This window comes from Chroicocephalus ridibundus, chromosome 3 (assembly GCF_963924245.1).
Source record: "Chroicocephalus ridibundus chromosome 3, bChrRid1.1, whole genome shotgun sequence".
NCBI lineage: Eukaryota > Metazoa > Chordata > Aves > Charadriiformes > Laridae > Chroicocephalus > Chroicocephalus ridibundus.
The window spans coordinates 20,931,964-20,951,137 of NC_086286.1; the positions used below are offsets into that span (position 1 = coordinate 20,931,964).

Consider the following 19,174-nt stretch of genomic DNA (forward strand, 5'->3'; position numbering starts at 1 on the left):
TTTTTTTTTTTGTTATTGGGATCGTCAGTGAACAGAAACTTCCCAAGTTGCCAGCAATGCTAACTATCATAAATTTGTCCCTCTTCTTAGCAGACACATAGTCTTCAACTGAGGTTCAAAAGTTCACTAGCAAAAATTGTTTGCCTTTGCATGCTTCAAGGGCCTCTGCTTGGATTAAGAAGTTTAACACCATTGAACCACACAGACTGTGCTGTGCGTCTGTATAATCTGAATATGATTATGTAACACAGTAAATGTTACTTAATATTTTTAACATTTAAAGCGAAGCAGAAATGTACAGAATTCTTGATTGTGTATGCAATAACATGTTACATGAAGAATGAGAAATTAAGTGTCTTTTGGGTGCAGCTTTGTGATGCTGTGGCTTTGGAGTAAAAGCGTCTCCCAGCCTTCTCCTGCCAGCCTGCACTACCTTTTTATTCCTTCCTGCACCACTTCAGGGCTATATTTTGTAGTTCAGCACAACAAACTTGCAGCTGTGCCACTGAAAGGGAGTGTGAGGGCTAGGACCAGGGAGAGAGGGGCCTCTGGAGCTGGTGTTGGGTATTACTACAGCCTTAATTTTACCTGGCACTGTGACTCTGCAGGTAGATCTGTTCACTGGGCTGCCTCCTCCTTTTATGTGAATCTGCTCCAATTGATCCTCTGTCCCAAACCACCTTTTTCTCTGTAAGGATATGCAGGTGTGGTACAGAGTAGTGCTTTTGAGCAAGCTGAGGGATGCGGCAGGAGCGCTATATCTGCGCGAGACCAGCAGCCTGCCTGGATGGATGAGCTGCAAGTGGTACGTGATTGCAGGCAGAAAATGGTGTGCCCAATCCTCTGATGGCTCTGGTGGCTCAGTGCTACAGTGGCACTTCAGCTGCAGCATGGGATATGTCCTAGCACCCAGAAAGCTGACATTTATGTCGCTGGTATGTTCTGAGCAAAGATGGTGAAAAAGAACTCGTTATTTTTTCGTACAGCTGATGCATTGGCTGGTCAGCGGTAAGTAGTGGGAAGGGAAGTATGTAATAGCACACTGCAGCAGCCTTTGAGGGAGCTAACTTTCAAGTCAGGTATTTATATCATCCCTTCCTCTGGAAGGAGGGAGGCGAAAACAGTGAAAGCAGCAAAGCTCAGAAAAGGACATGGCTCATCTTGCAGTGCTGTGAAAGTCACAGAATCACAGAATGGTAGGGGATGGAAGGGACCTTTGGAGATCATCTAGTCCAACCTCTTGCCAAAGCAGGTTCAGCTAGAGCAGGTTGGACAGTAACACATCCAGGTGGGTTTTGAATTGCTTCAGAGAAGGAGACCCCACAACCTCTCTGGGCAGTGTCTTCCAGTGCTCTGGCACTCTCAAAGTAAAGAAGGTTTTTCCTCATGTTCAGATGGAATCTCCCATGTTCCAGTTTGTGCCAGTTGCCCCTTGTCCTGTTGCTGGCCACCACTGAAAAGAATCTGGCCCCAGCCTCTTGACACCTGTCCTTTAGATAGTGATAAGCATTGATGAGATCCCCTCTCAGTCTTAATGCACCTCAGGAGACCATTGGCCTTCTTGGCCACAGGGGCACATTGCTGGCTCCTGGGCAACTTGTCCACCAGGACTCCCATGTCCCCGTCTGCAGAGCTGCTTTCCAGCAGGTCAACCCCTAACCTGTACCAGAGCATAGGGTTATTCCTCTTTAGGTGCAGTACCCTACATTTCCCTAAAGTCCCTTTGGGAGCCACTCCCCTGTGAAGGAGAGTAACTGCTGAATGTTTGGCACTTTGCAGTAAGTACACTTCGCGTGGCCATGTTGTTTAACAAACAGTAGTTGTCCTCTTTCATTACAACCCGAGAAGCTAAGGGAAGCTGCTAGCTCCACATCCACGCTGGCAGAGCCCACTGATGGGAGCAGGTTGCTCCGACAGAGCTTTGTAGCAATCACAGATAACAAATTAGGGCAGTGGTGCTGTTTGAAATAGAAGTGTGGGGAAGGGAAAGAGCCGACTCCAGAACAGACAGCTACGTGTTTAGGGAAATGATTCCCACCGTAGTGGCTGTACATTCGTAAGTGGCTGTTGAAATGTGTTGCTGGTAGGATTAGGAGATAAGTTGAGGTTTCAAGTGCTGATGAGAATGTTAAGAATATCCTCTTCAGTAGTCACCCGTGGACACTTGAGAGCTGGCTAGCAAAGTGCCTGTGATCAGTCAACAGACGAGATATTTTGCATTATCGGCACATCCCTGTTTTGGGTGTGAGCTTGTTTCCAACAATACATTTGTAATTCTTAGACAAGCAGAGCTGAGTATTGAAGAGACTATAACCTTCATTTATAAAACTTCCATTTCAAATAAGTAAAAACTTTTTGTTTCATTTCACAAAATTCTGGGCTGCTGGTAAAATTTCATAATGCTCTGAAGTCATGTGGGGAAAAGCATCAAAAGGCTATATTGATTCAGCTTCCCTTGACTAACTCTAGCTCCTTCCCATCCAGCCGGCTAAAGTTAATTTTTAAATTAATTTTTAAAGTTACGTCTGTTCTGAAAGTTTAACTTCTTCCTTTGCCATAGTCTACGTTGGTGTTTGGTTATGCCTCGGGTTTTTCAACCCAAATGGGGAGAAAGAAACATTGTGGAACAATAACCCTATTGTGCATTTTAAGTCCGTGATTTGTAGTGCTTTCATGGAAAGATCCACAAATGCCAGAAAAGCTAGCTGAATTCCCATTTTTTCATTGTTTCCATGGTCGCACTCCAGAAGTTCATTTTTAGAGTTCCTGCATTAGCAAGGTTTAACCCTCCTATGTGAAAGCTTGTATACTTTTCCGTGATTTTATCTACAAATACATACCTGTATCAACTGAGAGAGATTTTTAAATGAGAAATTTTCACTGCCAAGCAAGCCACCTGCTTTTAGCAAAGCTAAGTGAACATCAATTGTACTACTAGGATTTAAATTGCAACATTGTTATTTTCTAGCTTAAAAGCAAAGTGAACGTCCCAAGCAAAAATATTTGTTCTTCTGGAGTAAGCATGGACTTTGCTTCACTGCATTACAAAACCCACCTGTTTTGTCAGTAATATACATGGTTTATCACACCAGTGTACTATTGCAACAACAGGGAAGATCATCAGCTCTTCATTCCAAAGTTTGAAAAAAAAGACATTTTTTATAGGCGTAGCCTTCTGAGCACACACAAAAAATAGTTATGAGTAAAAGAAGAATAAAATAGATGATAAAAGGAGGCTTATATTGTTGAAAGTATGTGTGTCCCTAAATATCTCTCAGAATAAATCCCATATCATCTTTCTTGAAAGCCCGAGTCAATCGTTTGCTTTGATTATTGTGCAGTAACTGGCCATTCGCTAGCAGGAGCACTGCTGCAGAGCCAATACATTGTCTCGAGGAAGGAAAACAAAACAACCCCAAACTCCTTTGATAAAGCCATTTCTCAGAAGCAAAGAACAAATCCAGGCTCAGAACGTACTTGTTTCAGTTTAGGAGAGACCAGTGGCTTGGCTGGACACTGTGGAGGATATTCCATAGGAGGAAAAAAACAGCCCTGTAGGCGAGACAATATGTTGTGTGTCTTTGTGATACAAAAATCAGACACTCAAGGAAGTGAGCATGCTTGCACACTAAATAAATAAATATCCAGGGTTAGTGTGGGGACTAATTGTAAAAAATACATTTTAAAAACAGATACATGTCAATCCTTGTTGCCGTTCTAGTCCAGAGGCTGTAGGGGAAAGTGTGAGCTGGCGTGAGCTTGTTGTGGTGATGCACAGGGAGAGTTCTGCCACTCTGCTGAGAGCTCCCTGCTTTCTGGGAGCTCAACAAAAGCTGACCAGAGTTGTGTATGATTTTCTAGACTAATTAGACCTCTGTAAGCAGTACTGAAAGCGACAAGAATTGGGTCAAATTTTGAGTCTTCTGCAGCTTCAGACAGCCAAGTACAAAAGCGGAGGACAGATGCTGGAGTACCCAGAGCATCTGCTGTAGGTCACTGGCAGAGGAAGATCACAAACCCTGTCATCGTTTGATCTGATTCAATATGACAGTCCTTAAGTAGCTATTCCCCAAGAAGAAAGACCGAAGATTAAGGCTGGTATGAAGTGATCTAATTGAAAGGCAAGCTTCAAAAGCCAGGAAAGCTTAGGGAAGAGGCACAGGGAAGGAAGGGAGGAAGGGACTAACAGTCTGAAGATCTTCCCCACCCGCTCTTGCTGCTGCTGAGGGGAAGGAGCAGTCTCTTGTTTGCTGACATCTTTCTTTCCCTTCTATTTGGAGGTTGTAGCAAGGTGGGGGTTGGTCTCTTCTCCCAGGTAACAAGCAATAGAACAAGAAGAAACAGCCTGAAGCTGTGCCAGGGGAGGTTTAGATTGGATATTAGGAAAAATATCTTCACCAAAAGGGTGGTTATCAAGTATTGGAACAGGCTGCCCAGCGAAGCTGTTGAGTCACCATCCCTGGAGGTATTTAAAAGATGGGTAGATGTGGTGCTGAGGGACATGGTTTAGTGGTAATTTGGCAGGGCTAGGTTAACGGTTGGGTTTTATGATCTTAAAGGTCTTTTTCAATCAAAATGACTTTATGATTCTATTAGGAGAGATACAGAAATAACTCTGAAGATAATTAACTTACTGGAGAAGGGTTACCTTCGGTCTTCTGAAGCCACCTTATACACTGCAGAATGGATCTAGTCCTTGACAAAGCACCTTGTTGGATGGGCTGATGATAGGTTGATCGACAGAGAACAGAAAAACGTGACAGACACATTCCTTGTTGCTCTTCCCTTGTCCAACCCCAGAAGAGTTGTCTGGTTTTTGGTAATTGGTATGTGGATGGGCACAGTGGGGTCACAGAAAGAAGCTGGTGGGTGGGATTGCGAAGAAAAGCTTGTAGGACTGAGCTTGTTGAGGGCCAGCCTATCTCTAGGGAAGTAGTTAACAGAGTTACTGGGAAAATGTGAGATGGGCTAGGCAGGTTTTCACTGGTGGATGAAAGTGCTGTACTGACCTTGAGAGGAGAGTTCAAGAAATTATTATCTGAGGGTCTGACTGTAGGAGAACCATAAGATGATGTCCTGTCCTTTGCACAGTTCCCCACTATTCACTTGAGCGTTACTTTTGAACACTAAAGTCGCCTTACCAGAAAAGAAAAAAGAAAAGAAAAAGCGTAGGGGGAAAAAAAAAGGCAGCTCTAAAACTTGGCTGAAGATACTGAAAAGGAGTGTCATACTGAGAGGTGAATGCATATGGAAAGAGAAACAGGAAAATGGGGCTGATCTCTTGATTTTTTTAAACAGTAAAATGAGGAGGAACAACAAGCTGTTAAATCCATTTGCCCAAATACTAACAGTTTTCAATTCAAGGTAAAACCATAATGAATGTTGGATGGAGTGTAGTTCTGCATCTGTGGTATGTTGGTAAAAAAAAAGAGCATTATCAAAAAAACAGCTCTCGCCAGCTGCCTTCGTGTTCCAGCAAGGTATGAGGCAGTTTCAGGCTGAGAAAGATACTGGAGACATTTCTATTTTTTTTTCCTTGAGCTTTTCAGGTAATTTTCATTATCGTTTGCTGTCAGGAAGGAGGCCTGTTTATATCTTGTCTTTAGGTGTTTCCAGCTGCGTGTTTTCAGTGATTACTTGTATCTGCTTGCAGGTGAGGTGAGGTTTTGTGTGCAGCGTTTTCAGGGAGGGTTTTCATACAGTGAAAATAACCGTTACTCCTAGGGTTGTTATTCTTGGCAATGGCATTTTTTTTCCCCTAAAAGAGTAGTCAATTGCATAGTCCTCAAGTAATAGTTTGCTAAATTCATTGCATGAGTTTTACGTAGGAAATTAACGGAGAATATAGGTTAGCCAGGGAGGGATGTATGTGGTGTTATGGCTTTTTACTGATATTTACCCTCTTCAAATCTAAAATAAGATGCAAGATTAGCCAGATTTATAGAAACATCACTTTTTATGGAGACCGCTCATGGAAATGTTAGCCCAAAGGGTGAAACGGTGGTTGCAATAGAAACTGTTGTAATCATACAAGTATCTGTTGCTGCTGACAGGTAATGCAGTTGTTAGTTAGCTGCAATAGGACTGTGCCTGCTGCTCCCCGGGGCTTCTAATAAAAGCATTTTAGTGAGACGAGTGAAGCCAGTTTCCCATCTGTTGCAAAGAAATGCTGAGGTTTATGTGTATAAGCTTATTCAGGGTTTTCTGTTTCTAGAGGCATTTAAAGACTAAAAAGAAACATGGCTTTTTAAAAAAATAAAATATCCAGATTTGTCTTTAAATCTGAGATATCTTACACATATGCAAAGTGTCCATATATTATTAGCATATTTCATACTCTCCAAACTTTTGGTAAGGCTCTTCATTAGAGAAGTCCTTGAATCTTTTATTTGTTATTTTTTATTCTGGGGAATTGGTAGGGAGTCTGGGGGTAATACATTTGTGTTTATTTTTCAAAGGAGTTCACAACTCATTTTCAAAAGCATACTAAAATGTTGAATATTAAGACGTCTTTTCATTATACAGTATTATTTCGCTCCAGCAGATTATCAGAAATACTCACCAGAGCACCTGATTCCGTAGCCTTCAGAGGTGTGAATTAACTCTGTTGGCATTATAGAAGAGCTTTGGTTTTCTTTATAGATTATTGCTTTGCATGAACAAAATAATGATTGTTTTATTTGTTACATGGGATAAAATATGGGGCCCTGAGTTTGCAAGCACTTTTAGGTAAACCCGCAAGCTTGCATTAATAGCTTTTGGGGGAGTTACGAAAAAAATTGAGCAGGATGAAGTATTTAAGAGTTTAGACACTTGTTATGGAGTAGCTTATTAAAACATAAAGTGATTAATGATCCCATTAAATCTCATTATGTCATTTTGTGCTGTATCAAAGGAAGCAATTAAACAAAAAGGTAATTGCCCCAGGTTAACTCTTGAAAATTATAAGTATTTAATAGCTGGATTACAGAAAATGATATCTTTAGAATTTATGTAGGGTAGAGCAAGCCAGCAGTTATCGTGCACTTTATTTACATAATGCAGAATTCCACAAACCTGATTAATGTGATGGATATATAATTACATAATCTGATATTTACAAGTACATTAATTGGAACATGCAGTATAATTTTGTATGTATCTACTTGCCCTTCTATCTTTATGGGTAAAAATAGATGTGTTTTACTCTCATTTGCAGTATTTAAATTATTCTGATTTTTTTAATCTCTAAAAATTTATTCATATATGGAAAAAAACCCAACAAAATTTGACGTCAGTTTCTAGTAACATTTTCTTGTAATTTTTCAATGAAACTATATCCCACTGTTGGAGTAATGCATTTTAAAATGCATATTGTGTATGACACCTGTGGTTGGAGCTGTTAAATACCCAGCTAATGATGGTGCCAGAGGTCTGATGTGTTGCTGAGTTTCCTCTGTGAGCATATCGATGCCCAGTGGGGGGACTCCTGCAAGCAGAGCCAGTGTTTTACAGGGGGGCTGCAGAGCAGTCAACCCCCTTTGCTGGATTTTGTCGGAAGAATTGCACTGGAGGAGATAGGATGACACCCTTTTAGAAATGTTCCTGTTGCTTGTTCATAGAGGAGGTTTATTTAAGAGCACACATTCCCACTCTTTTTGTGTGCTGGAAAAAGAAAAGAGTAATTCTTTTTAGTGGTTGTTTACCCTGTAACCTTGTTACTTTTATTTTGTGCATTTGCTGATACCTAGTTAAAAGAATCCTGTGTAGTACGGTGATACAGACCCTCTGCTGACGGTATGTCTGACTTCAAGGCAAAACTAAGTGAAACAAGGATGGTTAAAGCAAAGACTAAGATAAGGCGAGTTGTAAAGATTGAATGTAAGGCATATAGAAAGGAAAGACGGTACTAATGGAGATAAACAAAGTAAAAGCAAAATCTCTCCATCTGTTTTGTTAACTTACAGCAGCACGATGGAATTGGTGCGGTGCTTGTTGTTGTGTTGTGAGCAGGCTCCAAATAATAGCAAGAGAACTCTGCAGGTGCTGAGGGGTCTCGTATATGTTGGTGGCAAGTGCTGATTAGATGGGAGTGACATTTATCTACAAGTGTCTATAGCATGCAAGTGTCGGAGGCAAAGGAGTAATTGAGTGGTTTCCTATAACTAGAAATAATTGGATGAAATTGAGGTATAGCAAAATGAGGCTTCATGTCAGAAGAAAGCCTAAAGTCACATTCTTGCAGTGTGAGAAGCTGTTTTGCAAGACAAGTGGAAGTTATTTTGCTGTGGTTGGTCAGAACTAAGATTGCTTGACAGATTTTATATGTATACACATACACACACACACACACACACATATACACATATATATATAAAGTATTTTTTTAAAGTCGGATTCTTGATAGAGTCATGAAGGCAATGACCTAATGTCTCCACCATTACCTTAATTTCAGACAACCTCAATACAGACTGCAGCACTGGATTGAAAGCTCATTAAATTGGAAGCAAATGCCCAATATATGAACCTTGTTATTTGTCTTCCTGTTGGTGAAAATGATTTTTGATCCTTGTGTGTGATGTAATAGAAATGTTGTGAAGTAAGGAATATGTATTTAAGAAATCTGCAGTGAAACGAGGTACTGTGCAGAAGCTGTGACTTTGGGTCTCTGCTCATGTTGATGGAGTCCGGGCATGAGGAGGCTGGGGTGATGTTCTTGATGCCTGCTGTAGGTGTATGCCTTCTTGTGCCAGGTTGGCCTTCCTCCACTGTTCTCTGCAAGATGTAGATTAATTGTGTTTATTTGGAAGGTGGAACTTCAGAATTAAAGTGAGATCTATCTTCCTTCTGCCCCGGATGAAAGGAAATAGAGTTACAGGCCTTTATCAGAGTCAGCCTCATGTTTGTGTCTGTAGGGGTCTTTATTAAATCTTCACTGTCAGTTTTACACCAACTTGCTCGTCATCTTGTTGACGTCCATTGAAGCCTACAACCCAGCTAAAATATTTTCCTCTGTCATCTTCAGTGGGTAAAATATTTCTATGAGTATGTGAAAATCTTGGCTGAGTTACAATTTCTTGCACCCTGGATTATATTTAGACTTAAGTTCTCCGTTTTGTTTTTCTAGGATCCCCATGCCGAAGAGTTTGAAGACAAAGAATGGACATTTGTCATAGAGAATGTAAGCTGGAATGTTGTTGTTTTTTGGGGTTTTTTTTGGTATTGCTTATTTCTTAAAAACGTGTAAGATCATTTAAAGGATTAAAGGGTGTCCAAATGCTGAAAAAAATTTGAGTAAGATGTGAGGTGCTGAACCACAGTAAAACCTTGCTCTGTAGGAATAAAGGCTTATTAAAATACCTGTTATGTTACAATTAAAAAACAGGGAGGGGAGTACTATACTACACTGCTTAAATTCCTTCCCTGTAAGCATCAGTCTTCCTTGCATTATTTTGCTATGAGCAATGGAGTAAACAAGTTAGAGCTGGGTTATGACTCATTGTTTTATGGGTTATGACACATTATTTTTCTATGAGCAGGGGAGTGAACAAGTCAGAGCTGGGTTATGACATCTGTACATCCCAAACGGCAGTGCACCCTGCCTGGTTTTGAACGCCACTCTTTAGCCAAGAGCACGGTTTCGTCACCTGCGTTTCATAGGTGGGGAAACCAAGGCAGGGTGGAGAGGTGGGACCAGCCGTGGTCTCCTAAGGGAAGAGCAAGAGAGTCAAGACGTGCTCCCTGGGATCCCAGTCCTGCTCCCTCTGCATGGGGGAGCCATCCTGGGCACCCAACGAAAACCCAAAAGGTGGCTCTTGGGAATCTCTGACTCCTCTGAGTCAGGAGCTCCCAGAACTTCACAGAGAGCTGAGCTCCTGAGGGCTGTACAAACAACACGCTTTGCCAAACAGCAGGGCTTAACATTGCATAGAGCAAGTGCTTCATGAAGTACTTTTTTCCTTTCCCTTCCCCGTGTTGGGCTGCAGCTTCCGCTCTGGGGACCTGCTTTACCTGGAGTTCCCTTGAAGAAGAAAGTTCTTTTTGAAATACGTTTAAAAGGACTGTAGTATCAAGACAGTGTGTTTCTCTCTCATTACTATAGTTTAATTCTGGACTATTTCTCAGTAACATGATTTAATTTTTATTTACTTTGCTTGTAAACAGCAAGAAAAACTTGCTCGTCTAAAGAGTCATAGTAGTGCCACAGAGCACTGAAGTATGGGAAAGCAATGGAATTTGCATGTTATCCTTATTTTGCTTAAGAAAGCTGCTTTTTCTTTCTTGTTGGTATCAGAAGTAATTTGGGTGTCCAAAGCTAAGGTTTATTCTGATGACCAGTGACTGAACATTTTAAAAGGGCTGAAAGCCAAGTGCTTAATTTATACTTTTGTTTTTAAATGTCAAGTTTCTATTTTCGTTTATGAGACTTATGAACACAAAACACAGTTTAGTTACTGTTTCCTGGAGTTTCCTTTTCTTTCTCACTTAGTTTATTTTAATCAGGGAAGTCTCCATCACCAACTGTCACCGTACAAGTAACTCTGGGTAAAACAATGTCGGTGTATTTCTCAGCCAGCCCCTCTGGGTATAGCTGGGTTTCCTGTGGCATTGCAGCAGATTTTTTTCAGAAGTTTGTAGTGGGCATGTAGACTTTATGTCCTGCTTTATCACACATTGCTTTTTTTCACACGTCATCATATGATATCCAGAGGTGGCGGTAGTACAGCCACTGCGCGCTGTTCTCGCTTTCTGCCTCAAATCTTCTCTGAGCTGCAGTAATGCTTGTGGCGTGGGAGGTTGCTTCAGTTGCTGTGGCCCAAAGCACGCAGCCTCTGCCAAAACAGATGGAAACAGTTCCCCTATATATTGGTGATGGAGCAATCTTTTGTTATGTGCAAACTTATTCTTTGCGACCTTAGTTATGCCATTAGTTCATCCCATGAGAACTGCCAAATAGTCACTGGTAAGTAGATATCTGTTCTTTGATTAGAATATACATAAGTCATAGAATCACAGAATGGTTTGGGTTGGAAGGGACCTTAAAGACCATCTAGTTGCAACCCCCCTGCCATGGGCAGGGACACCTCCCGCCAGACCAGGCTGCTCAAAGCCCCATCCAGCCTGGCCTTGAACACCTCCAGGGATGGGGCAGCCACAGCTTCCCTGGGCAACCTGGGCCAGTGTCTCACCACACTCACAGTCAAGAATTTCTTTCTAATACCTAATCTAAATCTCCCCTCTTTCAGTTTAAAACCATCCCCCTTGTCCTATTGCTCTGCTCCCTGATAAAGAGTCCCTCTCCACCTTTTCTGTATCATCCTCAGAATATATATAAAAAACAGGTTGGGTTTCTTTTTTTTTTTGTTTTTTTTGGGAGGGGGTTGTTTGTTTGTTTGTGGTTTGGTTTTTTTATGAAACACTACAGAAAACTGTAGATACTGCCAAAAAAAAATCTGGTCCGCAAATATACTTGAAAATATGGAGAATCTCTTTTCCAAGAGTAACAGCTCCACTTAGTGGTGGATGAAAATATGTTCATCTGTTGGAGCAAGTGACAAATGGTGGAGACTTCAGAGCACAAAACACCTGCTTGTTCAAAATCTGAGAGCCGGGGAGACAGGAGGTTGATCTCTTCCATCCCAAAACTGTCAACATTTACCCCTTTTAGGTTTAACGTGGTTTTCCTGGTTTTAAAGGAACATATTTGTTATTGAACCTGGCTAGGATAGGTCACAGGTGCAGGGACGTTATGGTCCTTTGCGGGATTTTCCTTTTTGTCCAAGTATGTCTTGTGCCCTCAGAGGCTGCAGGTTTCCCTACTGCCTTCGGTAGCAGCACTCCAAACGGAAAATACTGAAGCCTGAAAAGTTTATGGATGTTCTTTCATTATGAAGCAATCAGAATTCTGCTAAAAACATGTCTTTTTTGCTTTTTTTTAATTATTGTTAAAAATCAGTTTCCAAAATAATTTTGTAATGCTTCAGTATGGCCAAGCAAAGATCAGCTAAAAGAGATACTCTGCTGAAGTTCAATGCCTCTGCTGGCAGATACTGCCAGATTCAAAAGAAGATTATTGTGGACTTTCAGAGGAATTTTTAAGTAGTGGTGAGGTGATTTGTGCAAGATAACCATGCTGTAAATGAAAATGAAGCAACAAATTTTGGGGGTTTGGTGTTTTTTTTTTTTCCCCTTGTTTTTCATCTGGGTTTCTTGTTGTGTTGTTTGTTTGTGGGTGCAGTTTATTTTAACCCTGCAAATACATGTACTTTGTGATCCATCACCTTGGTTATTGTAGGAATTTTCTTTTCTAACTGTATTTTTAATGTCTTAGTCACTCTATTCTCGTAAGAGAACCTTTGTCATCTACTGTATGTCTAATCCATAAATAATTTGATCATAGCACAGTTTCTTAGTATTTACGTGTTGATATTCATTTTCCATCAGTGAAGAGGCTGATGTCTTTACCTCCTTCACAGCTGCGTCATCTGTATATTTACTGCTAACTTTCTTGTCTCTAATTTCATCTTTATTTAACCGTACTCTGTGTATTTGATTATCTGTTTTTTCTTCATGATGCAGTTCTTGGAGTTGTCTTGTTTTTTATGCTCTTCTGGATAATAATATTGGATGTTCAGATCGGCTGTTGCAAGTTGGAGAGCAAGAAATTAATAGCTAAGAATAAGACTTACCCATCTGTGGGGAGGTAATAGGCTTTCAAAATCTTACAGGTTGGTGTTAGTTTATTTTTCCTGTTCAGCTTGGAGAACAAGGACTAGTTGCCTTCTATTTAAAAATATAAGCCACTTCTTCAGTAAGTGATTTTTCTTTCTCATTGCTCTTACAGGTAGTTTGAATATGTGCTGTTCCCTCACTTATTTCCTTTCACTGTCTGAGCTCCAACTTCCAGTGTTAATTTTTTTTCAGCATTAACTTCTGACTTCTCTTATGAATTGCTTTCTCAGGGTTTCTGGTATACCAGTGCTCAACAGAGAGCTTCTGCGTGGCAGGAGACTCTATAGGTACCAGGGCAAACTCTCACAAACAGCATTAATGCCTCTATCAGATTTTCTGTGTGGTTTCCGTGCTCTCTGATTTAAGTAAAAGAACAGTGCATGTTTCTAAATACATCTTTGCCTCTTAACAGTAAAACAGTTTTCAAGTGAAGTGGCCTGTGCTGGGACAATCATTAAGCATCCCCTCAGAGGTGCCAGGATGAGGGCAGCTGATGAGTTTTAGTCAACTGCATCTCTAAGATGAGTTGAGCTGACCTGAAGTTTGGGCTATGTTTCTTGATCTCTGCAGATTGTCTACCTAATGGAAGAAGAAAGGGACAGGAGGGAAGAGCGAAGGTTTAAACTGGTCCAGATGTGTTGAAGCTTTCACTGACTTTATGTGCAAGAACTTTGTCTAAAATAAAGGTAGCTGAAGTGATGGGAAAATAGCATTTTGCTTCCTAGCGTACTGAACACGTAGAAAAGCACATAAGAACATCCATTGAGAATGGACCATCACATTTGCCTGTTTGCTGACAGCTTTGTAGACAGCTACATCCTACATTCGTAAATTAAATTGAAAAAGTCATAGTATGTTTTCAGAGGGTAAAAAAATTGGTCTATGAAACGAATTTGCCAGCTTTTTGCAGTAAGTGTTTTTTGAGCCCAGATTTGTATTTCTAATAGCTTATAAGTGGCATGTATTTTTCACTGTGAGGGTGGTGAGACACTGGCCCAGGTTGCCCAGAGAAGCTGTGGCTGCCCCATCCCTGGAGGTGTTCAAGGCCAGGCTGGATGGGGCTTTGAGCAACCTGGTCTGGTGGGAGGCGTCCCTGCCCAGGGCAGGGGGGGTGGAACTAAATGATCTTTGAGGTCCTTCCAACCTAAGCGAATCTATGATAATATGTCCCAAGGTGCATAGTAGGTTTCTCCGTCTTCCCTCCTGTTTCACCTTTGTACGTAGGGCCCAGAGTTGTGGTGTGTGAGCCCTTGCCAGTAGCATCAACGTAATCAAGGCATTGGCAATCATCGCTGTATTCCTGATACTAACCACATTACTCTCTTTATGTGGCAGGCCTATTAAAGCTTGGTCTTTGCTAAGTACAGAAGAGGACATCCCAGACCTACTAATGTGGCAGATGAATGGAGAAAAACGCCCTGCCTGGTTTTGAAGCTTTGCTCATAGATTCATGAAGGCTGGGGTTGGAGGCAGCCTCGTCTGCCCTGTTCTGTTGCCTCAAGGCAGCATCATTCCAAGCAAACACTTGCCTAAACTATTTTTTAAAACTTTTTAAGATGGGGTCGGGGTCCCTGCAGTGTCTCCAAACAGCCTGTTCCAGTCCTCCATTCCCCTTGCTGTTGGGAATCGTTCTGGCCTAGATCTCTGTTTAAGGCTGCTGTTCCTTGTCTGTTCTTTTATGGAGAAGAGATTCTGCTTTTTGCTTTGCTGGAGGTTCCCTCCTTTCTTCTCACCTCTGACTAATCAACCACAATAATGTGATTGTGGTTGCACATGGGATTTCATTTCCCTTGATTGGACTAGCAGATCATTAGCGTTCTCTTTCTAAGGACTCATTTATGTGAGTGAGTATTTCAGCATCTTTACTGTGGGGGTGGTGAGACACGGGCCCAGGTTGCCCAGAGCAGCTGTGGCTGCCCCATCCCTGGAGGTGTTCAAGGCCAGGCTGGATGGGGCTTTGAGCAGCCTGGTGTGGTGGGAGGTGTCCCTGCCCATGGCAGGGGGGTTGGAACTAGGTGATTTTCAAGGTCCCTTCTAACCCAAACTATTCCGTGATTCTATGATCCTGCTTTGCTCGCGCTGCCCATTGCTTTCAGGGACAGGCAGCGCCCAGCTCTGCCTGCACACCGTCACCTGCCTGGTGAAGCATTGCCCTGAATTTCCAGGCTCTTCTTCTGTTGAGATCTTGGAAACTGAATTCGCTTCTGCATCTATCCTGTCTAGAGAGTATTCCAAAATGTTTTGTTGTCCCTTTTTGTTGTCTAATAGTGCCTTTTTGAATATTAAGGTGACGAATGGTGAAGAAAACCACGCCAAGCTTTCAAGTTTGACAGCGATTTATTGTCAGATGTACCTCCTTCTGTGAGACGCATCTGTGCTTCCAGTCATTTTTTTAAAACCTTAATCAAGAAGGGTATTCTAAATGCTTTCTCCTGGAAAATATGTCCAACAAAGCTGCTGAACTGAGGAAAAAGGAGTTAGTTTGCTGTTCACGCTAGCCTGCAGCACACAGTTATAAAGAATAACAAGTTTAAGCTGAAAAATGAGATCTGTCTTTTCCTTTTGTCTATTGCTCTTGCGTAACTTCAGAAACTAACCCTAAAAGAGTTCTGAACTCAAATGTGGGCAAAGCCTCAAAATGAAAGAATCAGTAGAAAAAGTTACAGAACGTTTGACATAATCATTTTATTGGTACAAGTGCGTTGTTTTGTGGCTTCCTCCCTTGAAATTCTGTATCATGGTTGCTTATGATGATTTCTCATTTTGAATGCCCTAAAGCATGTTGTATCGCTCACAGGTTTGCAGAGATAATGTCTCTCTCCTAAAATGCCCATCTGTTATTTTTCGGCATGACAACACAAATAAAGGTGATAAATAATGTGAAAGTAATGGGAAAGAGAGGGCAGGTGGATGAGATGTAGAAATGAATTTGTTTATAGTATTAAAGGTGACCGATTTTAAATGTGGTACAATAAAATGAGCTATTAGCAACAAGTTTTCATTCAGATAGAACTCTGAATATGTTTTTTTTCCAAGTGAGGCTTTTCAAGAAATAGCGTTTGAATTTGAATAGTAATTAGTCCAGACTTTTGGTAAAATCAGACTTTTATACTGGGTGTTTAAATCCCTTTCGCTACAGCAGTGCTGCGACACTAACTTCGCGAGAGCAAGTTTTGCTTTACATCAGAATAAAAGCCCAAGTCTAGATGTCAAATCTGCCTACCTGTTCCTGGAAATAAATGTTGGGAGGCAAATGCCAGCGTAGCGTAGTGAATTGAAATTCTGAGTACTGTCAATGCCATTTGCAGAAAGAACCTGGGGAAAAAGACTTGCATATGGAATAAGATGATTCCTTATTTGCTGATCAGTTGCTATACCAGAATTTATTACAAAATCTTGGCTATCTTTTCTAGTGCATCTTTGTAGCATGTGGGAGCTTCAGTTTAAATTGGCTATTTGCTTTATTTAAGAAAAAGTAATAAAGAAAGCTCCACCATTCGTTTTGTATTTTCTGCTTGAAATACATTTTTGCTTAAAATAAGAACCCACCAGGTTGGCCTTTTTCTGAATTAAATGTCTGCATTTAATACATTTAGAATAGGAAGCTCATCGTTCAGACATGCTTTCCTGGTCCTTTAATTCCCCTGTCATATTCTGCTGTGTGTGATTATGTGAACTGTGACTGTCTGTCTGTGTAAATTAGGCTGGGTATTCTGGTCTAGATAGAGCTAGGAATTAAATGCTGCTTTGTCAGCCATCTCCCTCTCGCTCCGCTTTAATGTAATAGAGAATCAGAAAACTTGTTTTACTTTTAGTTTTTGCTTACATTAAATATTTAGCACTTCGTTCTAGTTGAGAAATCTCTGAGATTAGGTTTTTGGAGCAAAACTTGCAGAAATCGTCGTCTTGATTGGCTGCTTGGGCTCTGAAGGAGACAGGGTAGGAAATCTTTGGGGGGGGGCGGGGGCGATCTGATGTTTTTTTCAGTAACATGTTCTTGTTTCTTGTGTGCACCACGGTGGCCTTTCTGGGCAATTTTTCCTGAAAGTAGAACACCATCAGAGGCAGGGTCTTGGCTTTGGGAAGGAGTGGGGGGGGGGAGCTGTGCACAAAGGGAATTACCCTGGGTTAGGGTGGATGGCCAGGGGTGGGTGAGTCTCCTGGCTGCGTCCGCACCGACCCTACAGGGTCAGTTAATTAAACAACCTGCTTCAATTGGGCACCTTCTGAAAATCACAGAAGATAACGGAAACGGGTTGCACGCTTGAGTTCTTGTGGTGAAATTTTCCACTAAATGCTGTAGGACAAGTAAGTTACCACCTGTATTTAGTGCAAATGTATTATGGTTTGAGAAACCCACAACAATCTATTGTCGTTTAGACAATTATTCTCTCAACTGATGACCCCTCCCCACCTGAGAAGGGGAATCGGGGGGAAAAAAGCAAGGAAACCCAAGGGTTGATATATAAACAGATTTAATAGAATAAGGCTAAATAATTAGCATTAATAATACAAAAGAAGAAATACTGATCCCTATCCCAATATAAAATATACAAGGATTTTACTCAGCCCATTCCATCAGCAGGAAGCTGTGCACTCCCAGCAGGGGACAGCAAATGTGGGACACTGCGAGCGCTGCGGCTTTGGGAGGAAGGGAAGGGCTCACGGACCGACACTGGGGCAAGGAGTTCTCAGGATCACAGCCATCAAGGACAGAGAGAACTTCACAGCAAACTTTCTAATTTATATTGAATGTGACGCTCATGGTATGAAATAACCCTGTTGGCCAGCCTGGGTCAAGTGCCCGGGTCTCGCTCCTCCTCATCCCTGCACCTGCTGAGCTTGAAAACACTGAGACCTGGAAACCCATGTAGACTAGCAGGCTATATAGTAAATATTTTCACAAATTCAGACACTAGAGTGTTCTGAAAGTGCAGTTTTCCCCAGCATTAGAAGAGAAATTAGTCCTGTATGGCTAAAACCAGGATGAAGTGTTATGTGAGCAAGGGATGAAAGCCGGGGGGCGTTTGGGAGTGTTTTCCCCCCTGTATGGCACAGCAGGCAGAGAGGAGGCATCGTCGGTCCTGGATCGTGAGGGCGAGTGCTGGGTAAGCTTTTCTGAGCAGCTCTCTCCATTCATTTATATTCTGACCCACAAAACCCCTGTACACGGAAGCAAAGCCTGCTTCAGATGGTGTTCACTCGCGCCCTGCTGCTGTTTAGTCTGCAATGGACGTTTTACTTCTGACCAAAACAAGACTGTGCCCAGATCACCTGAAATTAGGGGCACAGCTAATCCTTTTTATCATGAATATGTAATAATCTATTAAACCACAGCTGTGAGATGACAAAAATCTTATCTAAATGAGAATTTTAGGTAAATTGTTGCAAGAACTTTTAATGTGTAATTAACTTTTTACACTTTTAATACCTTATTTATCTTGAATCAGTAGAGTGTGAAATGTGAGTCCATCCAACTCTTCTCTACTGTTTTTTCAAGAATAGTTATAAAATTTTTCTTTTGTTATTTGATATTTATCTCCCAAATGAAACGTAGTGCCCAAACTGTCCTTTAAATTATGTTGTTTCGGATGCTGTGTTAATAACTGCGCTAAGTGGATCTGTATCAAATACAATTTGGCAGATGTTCCGGCAGTTTTGAAAGCTGTATTACTGAATTTTCTGAAAAGGGGAGACATCTTATTTTCTGATATTTATGCTACAATTAGATGAGAAGGTCTCGCAAATGGAAGATGGAGAGAGGATGCTGCTGGGCATTGGGCAGCACAGCCTGGGTATCAGGCTCCAGCTTCACGAGCTCAGTACGGTGCGGTACACTGCAACATTTACAACGAAATGAGTTTGATGACATATAATTCATATGGCTATTATTGATTCACAGTTGCGTACAACGGGTTTCTAAATTGCTAGAACCATTTTGTTTAGGTTTTGGGGAGGGTTATTTCCTGCTAGAAGGACATGTCTCCTATAGCTAAGTGGGCTGTGCTGGAGTTGCTATCAGTGGTATTCTTTGCCAGCTGGAGGGAGGAAGCTGATAAAGAAGGCAGACAGCTTTGGAAACGAACCTTTAATACTACATTAGGCATGTTTAAAACCAGCAGTGTGTTTCAGCCACTCTTAGCATATGTTTATTCATAGAAAATCAGCAGTAAAATATACTTGCCAGCGCACACAAGAGACAGAGTCTGCATGAGGTCGTTTCTCTTTCAGACATCAAATACAGAAGAGTGTCTTGGTAATTGTTTTACAGTGGGGTTCTAATCATACTCTAGGCATAAGCTGAGCCGAGCAACTTGCCTTTTAATAGAAAAGTATTTGCTTTTAAGCTTGTTCAACTTGCCACTTTTTTTTCCGGTTTTATGTGTCTGAGAGTGTTTTTTACATTTATATACGGTCATGGATATGTGTTTGCTCTCGACGCAGTTCAGAATATCATTATGTA

General features: G+C 41.4%; 1 protein-coding gene across 11 annotated transcripts in view; it reads left to right on the forward strand.

Moving 5' to 3' along the window:
• Nucleotides 1-19,174, forward strand: part of EHBP1 (EH domain binding protein 1) — a 230,053-nt gene that overhangs the window by 45,586 nt on the left and 165,293 nt on the right. For all 11 annotated transcript variants that reach the window (XM_063328336.1, XM_063328338.1, XM_063328339.1 and 8 more), the window contains exon 5: nt 9,107-9,160. In XM_063328336.1, coding sequence (XP_063184406.1) covers nt 9,107-9,160 — 54 coding nt within the window. The remainder of the gene's footprint in view (nt 1-9,106; nt 9,161-19,174) is intronic.